The sequence below is a fragment of the Cyprinus carpio genome, chromosome A18, assembly GCF_018340385.1.
Source record: "Cyprinus carpio isolate SPL01 chromosome A18, ASM1834038v1, whole genome shotgun sequence".
Taxonomy (NCBI): domain Eukaryota; kingdom Metazoa; phylum Chordata; class Actinopteri; order Cypriniformes; family Cyprinidae; genus Cyprinus; species Cyprinus carpio.
This window is the reverse complement of record NC_056589.1, coordinates 65,152-76,151: the sequence shown is the minus strand read 5'-3', so window position 1 is coordinate 76,151 and position 11,000 is coordinate 65,152. Positions and strand designations below refer to the sequence as shown.

At 34.0% G+C, this 11,000-nt stretch overlaps 1 protein-coding gene and 1 pseudogene across 1 annotated transcript; both read right to left on the bottom strand.

Annotated features, from left to right (window-relative positions):
- Window positions 1–1,192: 1,192 nt before the first annotated feature.
- LOC109086809 lies at window positions 1,193–4,870 on the bottom strand (annotated as a pseudogene).
- A 1,939-nt stretch (window positions 4,871–6,809) lies between these two features.
- LOC109086808 (extracellular calcium-sensing receptor-like) lies at window positions 6,810–10,367 on the bottom strand. The gene is made up of 6 exons (XM_042775854.1): window positions 9,975–10,367; window positions 9,494–9,782; window positions 8,635–9,390; window positions 8,316–8,543; window positions 7,969–8,092; window positions 6,810–7,780 (listed from the first exon to the last, which is right to left on the bottom strand). Exons 1-6 carry the CDS (start codon window positions 10,181–10,183, stop codon window positions 6,852–6,854), a joined length of 2,535 nt encoding a protein of 844 aa, XP_042631788.1. The 5' UTR covers window positions 10,184–10,367; the 3' UTR covers window positions 6,810–6,851.
- Window positions 10,368–11,000: the final 633 nt, after the last annotated feature.

Below are 11,000 nucleotides of genomic sequence, written 5' to 3'. Positions count from 1 at the left end.
GTTTAGAAACCTTTTCATGATATGCTAATATCATGAAAGAGATAGGAATTTTGGGTTTTCATGAGCTGTATGCCAAAATCATCAGTATTAAAACAATAAAAGACCTGAAAATATTTCAGTTGGTGTGGAATGAATCTCAAATATATGAAAGTTAAATTTTTATCATTACATTAATAAATGAACTTTTTTCACAATATGCTATTTTTTTGAGAAGGACCCTAGTGGTAATTGGGTAAAAATAGGAAGTCGTTAATTCTATTTGTAGTCATGTCAGGTTTTTGATGTCAGTTTAATTTGCTACATCAAATCAACATCATGTCAGGTTTTTGATGTCAGTTTAATTTGCATATTTACCTGTCATCAGTTGCCCATGGGTTTTTTATCTCACAATTCTGTTTTTTTTTATTTTTTTACATCAGTTTTGATGTCAATTTGAAGTTTTTTCAACATCAGTTGCCCACTGGGAAACTTTCAAACAGCACTGTATATATACGTATCCAAAACCCCTGTCAATACATCTTTATATTATACAAGTACAAATAAAAGATAAAAAGATGAAAGTGATGACAGAGGCATTTTAGCATCCACACTGCATATGAAACATTGAAGAGATCCATACACAATAAAGAAATGTGTTTGATTCACTGTTTCATGTACTGTCCTGTGGCAGTTTGCAACTTTTAGGGTATTTTTGGTGCAACAACACTGCAGACAAAAAGAAAAGTTTTGTACATATTTTGTGGAATAATCTAACTACGGATACTGCTACTGCTATTGCTATTGAATGGCTTTTTTTTTTTTTTTAATCAAACTCATAAAGCAAATTAGCCTGAAACATTCAGGATATTGCAAATGAATAAAACTCACTGACAGCAACTTTTGTCAAGGCACTATGTAATACACATATAACATATATACAGAACTTTTAATGTTACATGTTATTTAGCTAGCAGATTTACTGTAGAACTATCAGCATGTCAACAACTTATGCTGTTTATGTAGTATAACCCTTGAATCTACCAATCATTCAAATTTTAGCATTTATGAAAGGTACCAATGCTTGTTTATATATTTGTTTAAACAGTTTATAACTTTTTCCTGTCAATTTCACAAATATTTTGTCTTTGACTAAATAAAACATTTAAAACATTCAAAAAAGTACAATGTTAATATAGACATTCTACTTTATTTCTCAATAGGACTTGCATGTTGTTTTTCCCATTACATGTTGCTTTGTATTTTGGTCAGATTTGAACAGAATCATATAACATTTAGGTGCAAATATGCAGAATAATAAACCAAAACTTGAGGCTAAAATGGCAAATATCTCCACAGCTACTGTAAATTTTCCAGGAGAACTGACATAAGCTGGTATAAAGGTGATCCATACAGCACAGAATATGAGCATACTGAATGTGATGAATTTGGCTTCATTGAAGTTATCAGGAAGTGTGCGAGCAAGGAAAGCAAAAATGAAGCACAAGACAGCCAGTAGGCCAATATAACCCAGCACAGCCCAAAAACCTAAAGTAGAACCTAGACTGCACTCAAGAATGATCTTTTCCTTATAATATTTAATATTTTTGTGAGGAAATGGGGGAGATATTGTTAGCCAGAGCAAACAGATAAGAACCTGTATAAGTGTAAAAGCAAGAACACTGAGTCGTTGTTGAGGAGGCCCAAACCATTTCATGACATTAATTCCTGGAAGTGTAGCTTTGAAGGCCATTAACACCACTATTGTTTTTCCCAGAACACATGAGATACAGAGGACAAAAGTGATCCCAAATGCTGTGTGACGCAACATACAGGACCATTCGGTGGGTCGACCAATGAAAGTAAGTGAACAGAGGAAACACAGAGTCAGTGAGAAGAGCAGCAGGAAGCTCAGCTCTGAGTTGTTGGCTTTTACTATGGGTGTTTCCTTCTTACTGTAAAACAGGATGGCCACCAGCGCAGTTAAACCTACTCCAAACAGTGAGAAAAAAACCAGCACTATACCCATCATTTCTGTGAATGACAGAAATTCTACAGCCTTTAAAACACATTGATTTCTCTCAGCATTAGACCAGTATTCACCTGGACACTGCTTGCAGTTAATTGAATCTGGAAAGGAAGTTATGATTACTATAGTTAGAGCCAAAAAAGCAAAGAAAAGAAAAAAAAATCATTTATTAAGTCCTTTGATAAGAAACTGAATCCTTAATAGTAAAAAAAGATAGCAAAAAGAGCAACTAACCATTTTTTTTTTTTTTTTTGGGTGAGTTGGATTGAATGTTGATTGTCTGTTTAATTATTTATTTTTCTTTATGTGGATTGAATTCATTAATGAAAGCAGACAGGTCTTCCTTTCTGTGCAGCTTTCCTAGTGCCTGGAGGACAGCTCTCACTGCACACAGACCTTGGCTTCTACATGGAAAATTACATTATACATTGATATTTAAACTTACTCTGCAAATTAAAATTAATTGTTCAGTTATGAAGTGCAGAATATAGCATATTCTAAACATCATATCTTTCATAAAGCTCAATACAATGATTCCTTTATTATTATTATTTGTATTATTGTTGTTGTTGTTTATTTTTTTAATGATATTATGTTCACCGCAATTTAAAAAAAAAATTGTAGAACAAACAGATTATTGCCATTTACCTCCAGCTGTCCTCCAGCCCAAATAATATTTTCAGTTTTAAGCATAAAGCTTTGATCAGGTGGTAGTGAAGCATCAAAGTAACCCACTGGTTTAAACTGGAATGATCTATTTGAATCCTGCTGCCAGTTAACAACTTCATAGTGAGCTACTGCACCACCAGTGCTGTCAAACCACACATGATCTCCAAACTTTACGGTGAAATTTACTTTTTTCAAAGCTTCAACCACCTAGTGAAAAAGTTGTTTTAGCACATTATTATTGAGACATATTGTCTATTTCTGTTGTTTATTAATTTATTTATACACACATAAATACATATGTACTTACCCGTTTTGGTTGTATTGTCAGGCTTTTCTCACAACCTGCTTGTTCTTTGCAATTCAATAGACTGTGTAGGGAATGAGCCACAGCATAAACTGCTTTATAGACGTTGCTAGCATATCTTTGTTCAGGCACATCTTCATTGTAGTTTTTTAGTGTAAGTAGATCTTGATATCTGCTGCAGATTAATGTGTCTTGTGAGGAATTCCCCTCTGTCTTTGAGCATGGAAAAGCTGTGTCCCAGAATGATTTAATAACATAATCTGAAAACCCTTCAATATTGATTTTTCGAAATGCAAACCCCAGTGACCCTCCCAACACAAGAAAGCTGTTTGGAGTGATCAAACTCTTTGCAGTTATCCATCCCTCGCCTCCGATCAGTTGGAAGCCTGTAATATTCTGAATATTTAGTTGCTCAGTAAGTAAGTCCATCTCAATGAGTGAAACAAATGCAACAATCACTTTTGCTGTGCTTTTTTTAATTGTCTCTACCACTTTTTTGAGTTTTTCTGGCTCAGTTCTGTAGAATTTCACTGAGTACTCCACACAAATCTCCTCCTTCTGAGCTGTATTGAGAAATATGGACATAACATTGTTTCCATAGTCATTGTCACTGTTCACAGCTCCCACCCAAGACCAGCCTAAGTGCTTGACTATGTATGCAAGTGCCCTGCCTTGGTGGTAATCACTAGCAATTGTCCTGAAGAATGAAGGGTAATCTTTTCTATTACTGAGACATTCACACGAGGCTGAGTGACTTATCTGAGAGAACAAGGCAAGTGCCCTGCCTTGGTGGTAATCACTAGCAATTATATATATATATATATATATATATATATATATATATATATATATATATATATATATATTAATCAATCAGTGAGGTGATTTTGTTAAACCTTTGGTGGTACTACTTACCACTGGAATTTTAAAAGGTCCTGTAGTTCTGGACAGAATCACTGTAGCAGAAGACTCTGTTTCTCCTATGATAGCATGTATAGGAGACTGTCCATTGCATTTGTTTTCTGCTGCAAACTCCTGACCATTCATCAGTCTCATAGTTGCACTCATAGCAGACTGTCTTGAACCACAGGTATCATAGATTCGGTATCCAATAGAAACATTTGGGAGCAAACTTTCACTTCTGTTAATTTCTTCAATAGCAAAAACCATAATTTGAGCCATGCGAAAATCTCTTAAATTCACACTGTGAAAACATTAAACAATAATGATACATAGCAACTAAATAAACATAACAATATGTTAGAAAAGTAAACACTATTATTTGGATTCAGCTTATATATATATATATATATATATATATATATATATATATATATATACAATTATATAAAGAAGAAGAAGAAGATATAAAAACAGGAAATGACGAAGAAGAGATTCAGCTTATATATATATATATATATATATATAGATGTTTTAATAGTTTGCTGTTATAAAATACATTTATAAATATAAAGCATTTTCATTTAAAATATCTGTTTGTTTTAAAAACATGATCTGATCTAATGCTTTCAGTACAACAAACCTGGAGCATGATAGAGCCTGAGGTTTTTGTGCAAACTCAAATGAAGGTAATGTTTCTTTACTGCGTATTGCAAAAAGTGCTCCAATGATTATTTCTCCATCCTTGGAAAGCAGTGGGTACTTAGGGTCTCCCATCATTCGGCAAAGAGTGTTTCCAGCCTTGGTAGGAAGTTGATGGAAAAACAGGAATATATAAAGAAAGAGAAGCATCCTAAACATTAAGCTCAACTGTGGTTGCCAAATATAAATAACCTGATACAGTATTTGCATTTTTATAGATGTAATTAATATGGATGAATGATTGTGAACGTAGCCAATGACCTCACAGCATTTCATTTATGAAATACATAGATCCTCCTCCACAAAATCAAATGCATTTCTTGATTCAGACAACTTTTTTTTTTTTTTTTTTTTTTTTTTTTGGTATTCTGGAGAAAAAGCATTTTGTGCAATACTAGGAGGAAAGTGCTTTCACCCTTATGAGCATGATATCAGTTGTAGGTTTAGAAATTTGTGCATGAAATGAAGTGCTTACTTTACATATCTGGATGAGAAATGCATCTGGCTTTTCTATTTCTGTGCATGAAAGGCATTAAAGTGTAAACTAACTAACTAACTACAAACAACAACAACAACTACAATAACAAAAAAACCTCTTGCATAAATCATCACAATGAGACCAGTAAAAATGCTTTAAGAAAATAAGTCAAAACATGTCCATTTCTATTCAATGTCAACTTTTATGTTATTTCACATATACAATTTAATTTCACCCTGTCTTCACAGATTAAGAGTCTGGGTATCATCCTTGATAGTTTGTTTTTTAAACACACATTAATAGTGTCACTCTGTCTGTATATTTCTACTTACAGAACATCAGTTTTATTTGTCCATTTCTTACACACAATATCACAGCCATTCTTGAACATGTTTTAGTTACTTTATGTATTGATTCTTGTACATGCTTCAGTTACCTTATATATTGATTATTCTAACTCACTCTAATTTGAGTTACCTCTCAAACCCCATAAACTTCAGTTGGTTTCAAGATTCATCCCACATAATTACTAGAACTTCTTCCACTGAGCACATCTCTCCTGTCCTTTATCAGTTGCATTGGCTTCCTGTTAAATATCGTGTAGAGTATAAAGTTCTGCTTTTTACCTTTTTACGCTCTTCACAACCCTCTGCACCCTCATATTTCTATGGTTTAATTACTTGCAATTAATAGTGCGAACAGTCTCCCTGAAAATATCTAATTTGAGGAAAAAATCTGATTTGCCTGCAGTCTGAACATAGCCAGATCTTCCTCATCTTTTTCTCTGGGTATGCTTTCTGTTTGTTTTACCACTATGGGGTCCGGAGCATTCAGCTGTGCTGCTCCTCATCTCTGGAACTCTTTTCCACTATTTGTACATTTAAGTCATTGTCTTCTTACTTTTGTCTTCTTACTGTTGACTTAGTGTCTTAAAACCCATCTTTTTAAATTAGCTTTCCCAGATTCATTTTAATTTATGGATAACCTTAATTTTGAATTGATGTTGTTTGATTGTGTTGCTGTCTTGTATTTTGAGTATTTAGAAAAGTGGCTCTAAATTAAATGAATTATTGTCATTATTGTTGATGATGATAATAAGTGTGAATGTGAACCAATCATGTATATTCAACAGCATTTTATTTGTTGACATTACTAAAGCTGTAGTTCCCAGCATGATTTGCATGGAATTTGACAGGATTAAAAATATAAGTATTATTATGTAGTTTTTTAGGATTTATGACTATTTAAATTACACTGGGTTTCACTGTGGTGTAAACTAGAGCTTTTGCTTAGGTTGAGGACAGCTGCATACAGAGGATTTTTATGTTGTTTAACTAGAATTTAGCATTTTAATACATGCTCACTAACAGTTTGTTAGGGTTAATTTTGTCCGCTTAATTAGAACACTCAAAAAACATTATTCCATGTTACTGAAGTTATGTGAATAAATTTATGTTTGCATAAATTTGTTGATTCATGTGGAACCAATGTACAACATAAGTCCAACATACTTTTTCAATGTGTTTGTCTTTTTTTTTTTTTTTTTTATGATATTTTTAAGGCCCAATATTAAATAATTATACCCCATTGAACAGTCAGTTGCATCATGTGTTTTGTTAATTATCTTTGCTGTTTAGAACAATTTCACTTCATGTTGTTAATGAGACTAATATGGTGTATCTTCCATCTGGGCTTTAATTAAAGCGTTACTTATCTGTGTTTTTCTATGTTTGTGAAATTTGCTCCCAGGCGAGCATTTGCGTCAGTATGTTTTCCATTGTTGTTTTAAATTCTCAGTAGGCCTTGAGGGCTAAGGACATAGATGCTGTTTTTCCCATCACGTGTTGCTTTGTATTTTGTTCAGGCTTAAGCAATATAATATAGCATTTAGGTGCAAAAATGCAAAATAGTAAACCAAAGCTTGAAGCTAAAATAGCAAATATCTCCACAGCTACAGTAAATTTTCCAGGGGAACTGACATAAGCTGGAATAAATGTGATCCATACAGCACAGAATATAAGCATACTGAACGTGATGAATTTGGCTTCATTGAATTTATCAGGCAGTTTGCGAGCCAGAAAAGCAAGAATGAAGCACAAGAGAGCCAGAAGGCTAATGTAACTGAGCACAGCCCAGAAACCTATAGTAGAACCAAGACTGCACTCAAGAATGATCTTTTCCTTATAATATTTCATATTTTTGTAAGGAAATGGAGGAGATATTGTTAGCCAAAACACACAGATAAGAACCTGTATAAGTGTAAAAGCAAGAACACTGAGTCGTTGTTGTTTAGGCCCAAACCATTTCATCACATTACTTCCCGGAAGTGTAGCCTTGAAAGCCATTAACACCACTATTGTTTTCCCCAGAACACAGGAGATACAGAGAACAAAAGTGATCCCAAACGCTGTGTGACGCAACATACAGGACCACTCAGTGGGTCGACCAATGAAAGTAAGTGAACAGAGAAAACACAGAGTCAATGAGAAGAGCAGCAGGAAGCTCAGCTCTGAGTTATTTGCTTTTACTATGGGTGTTTCCTTCTTGTTGTAAAATAGGATGGCCACCAGCAGAGTTAATCCTACTCCAAACAGTGAGAAAAAGACTAGCACTATACCCATAATTTCTGTGAATGACAGAAACTCTACAGCCTTTAAAACACATGTATTTTTCTCAGCATTAGACCAGTATTCCCCCGGACACTGCTTGCAGTTAATTGAATCTGGAAAGGAAGTTGTGATCATTATAGTTAGAGCCAAAAAAAAAAATTCATTAATGAAATCCTTTGATAAGAAACTGCATATGTTTTTATTTTTATAGTTAAAAAAAAAAATAATACTGCATACTTAATAATAATAATAATAAATAATACATTTTCTTTGAAACCGTGAGTGATGAGTTGAAGATTACCTGTCTCATTACTGATTTCTCCTTCTGCACATGGAATACAGTCATAACAACAGACAGGTCTTCCTTTCTTTGCAGCCTTCCTAGTACCTGGAGGACAGCTCTCACTGCACACAGACCTTGGTTTCTACATGGGGTAAAATGCATTATAAAAAATAAATACATTGTGTACTGAAGCATAAATGTGTAACAGGGGACTTAGTAAGTAAATTTGTTTGTAAATGCTTCTCTCAAAAACTTGAAAGTGTTTTAGAAATTCTGTTTTTAATATTGTCCTTAAAATTACATTTTTAATATTATGTTGCTTTGATTTAAACAAATACTAGGACAAAAATGTTATTGGCATTTACCTCCAGCTTTCCTCCAGCCCAGATTATGTTTTCAATATTAAGGTCTAAGTTCTGGTTAGTAGGCAGTGAGGCGTCATAGTATCCCACTGATTTAAACTGGAATGATCCATCTGAGTCTTGCTGCCAGTTCACAACTTCATACAGGGCCACTACGCCACCAGTACTGTCAAACCACACACGATCTCCTGTCTTTATGACAAAATTTATCCTTTTCAGAGCCTCAACCACCTAGGGGGAAAAATATTTTGACATTGTGGCATTTTGACACATTATTCCCTCTTTTTATCCCATTGTAATTCATCTTTATTTTATCTTTTACCTGCAGTGGTTGTATTGTCAGGCCTTTCTCACAACCTTCTTGTCCTTTGCACTTAAGTAGACTGTGTAGTGAATGAGCTACAGCATAAACTGCTTTGTAGACATTGCTTGAATATCTGTGTTCAGTAACATCTTCATTGTAATTTTTCACCGCAAGCAGCTCCTCATATCTGCTGCAACTTAATGCATATTGAGAATAATTCCCCTCACTCTCTGAGCATGGAAAAGCTGTGTCCCAGAATGGTTTTATAGCATATTCTGCAAACCCTTCAATGTTAATTTTTTTCACTGCAAACCCCAGTGACCCTCCCATTGAATGAAAATTGTTTGGAGTGAAATAAATATTTGCAGTTATCCATGGCTCCACACCAATCATTTGGAAGCCTGTAATATTCTGAATACTTAGTTGCTCAATAAGTAAACCCATCTCAACAAATGAAACAAATGCAACAATCACTTTTGCAGTGCCTTTTTTTATAGTGTCTACCACTTTTTTAAGTTTTTCTGGCTCTGTTCGGTAGAATTTTACAGAGTACTCCACACAAATCCCCTCTTCTTGGACTGTTTTCAGAAATATGGCCATTCCATTGTTTCCATAGTCATTGTCGCTGTTCACAGCTCCCACCCAAGACCAGCCTAAGTGTTTGACTATGGATGCAAGTGCTCTGCTCTGGTGATAATCACTAGAAATAGTCCTGAAGAACGAAGGATAATCTTTCCTGTTACTGAGACATTCACAAGATGATGAGTGACTTATCTGAAAAAAAGTACACACACATTAAAGAAAAAGAAAAAAAGAAGCAATGATACAGTCATCAGCATGGTCATTATGTCAAACATTTATTGTTACTGCTCTTTACCACTGGAATCTTAAAAGGTCCTGTTGTTCTAGATAAAATCATTGTGGCAGAAGTCTCTGATTCTCCTATAATAGCATGTAAAGGAGAATGTCCATTGCAAATGTTTCCTGGTCCAAAGTCCTGACCATTCATCAGTCCCATTGTTGCAGTCATTGTAGACAGTCTTGAACCACATGTGTCATAAATTATGTAGCCAATTGAAATATTTGGTAGCAAACTTTCACTTCTATTAATCTCCTGAATGGCAAAGATCATAGTTTGAGCCAGCCGGAAATCTCTCAGATTCACACTGTGGAAGCACAAAACCAGTAAATAGCTACTAAATGAATAAACATACATACAGTAAGGTAAATAATCATATTTCTTTTTGTTTTCATATATTGGTTATTATTATTTATTGATTTATTTTTATTTTATAAATCATTGTATATAAAATACATTATCTGCTCTATTGTTTCACAAAATTTCAAGCATATCAAACCTGGAGCATGATAGAGGCTGAGGTTTTTGAGTAAACTCAAATGAAGGTAATGTTTCTTTTCTGTGGATTGCAAAAATTCCTCCAATAGTTACATCTCCACCCTTGGAAAACAGCGGGTAATTAGGGTCTCCCATTATTCGACAAAGAGTGTTTTCCACCTTAGTATGAAGGTGATGAAAAAGCAGGACTGTGTAAAGAAAGAGAAGCATCCCGAAGTTTGAGCTCAAATGCACCTGACAAGTGCAAATGAGCTGATACAAAATTTGCAATTATAGACATAATTAATATGGATGAATGATTTTTAAGCGTAGTCAATTACCTCATAGGGTAAGCAATAGTCATATCAAGCAGGAGTGGATAGACTAGTCAAGTAAAAACAAGTTTTGTTTTTAAACTATCAGAAAGAAGTAAATTGTGAATACTGGGATATTAATTTGTTGCTGAGCACTGATATTTTGACTGCCAAATATCTAATAAAGCCTTTATAAAACTTTGTTCTCTCTTTTTGTTCAATGCGTTAAAAAAAATGTTCAGTTAATAAATAAATAATGTGAATAAGTTTTGTTGCCACCCATCCTCTAAAAGAGAGGATTGTCCCAAATTTAAAGGGAAAATTACTCTCATATCAAATCAACACCAGATGCAGTTTGACCTGTATTTTACATAAGCTTACATACAGCTAAATAAACTGGATTTAAATGATTTTCGACTGTGGAGAGAATATTAATAGCAAATACAAATAAATAAATTTATCAATAAGTAGTAAAGTGATGCTCAAGTGCTCGTGATTGCTTTTTAGCATCTTTGTTTCCATAGCAACAGAGTCTCCTACTCAAGAAGCTCTCCAAATATAAGGCTGAATTGGAATTTTTTTTTTTCAATGGTTCTTTAAGGTGAACTGTATAGTTTGCCTTTTTTGTTGTGTGTGGGGGTGGGGGGGTATCAATATCTATTAATACAATGTTCCAGGCAAAATGATTCAGGAAATACATGTCTCCGCATCACAAATATCTGACACCTGAGGAA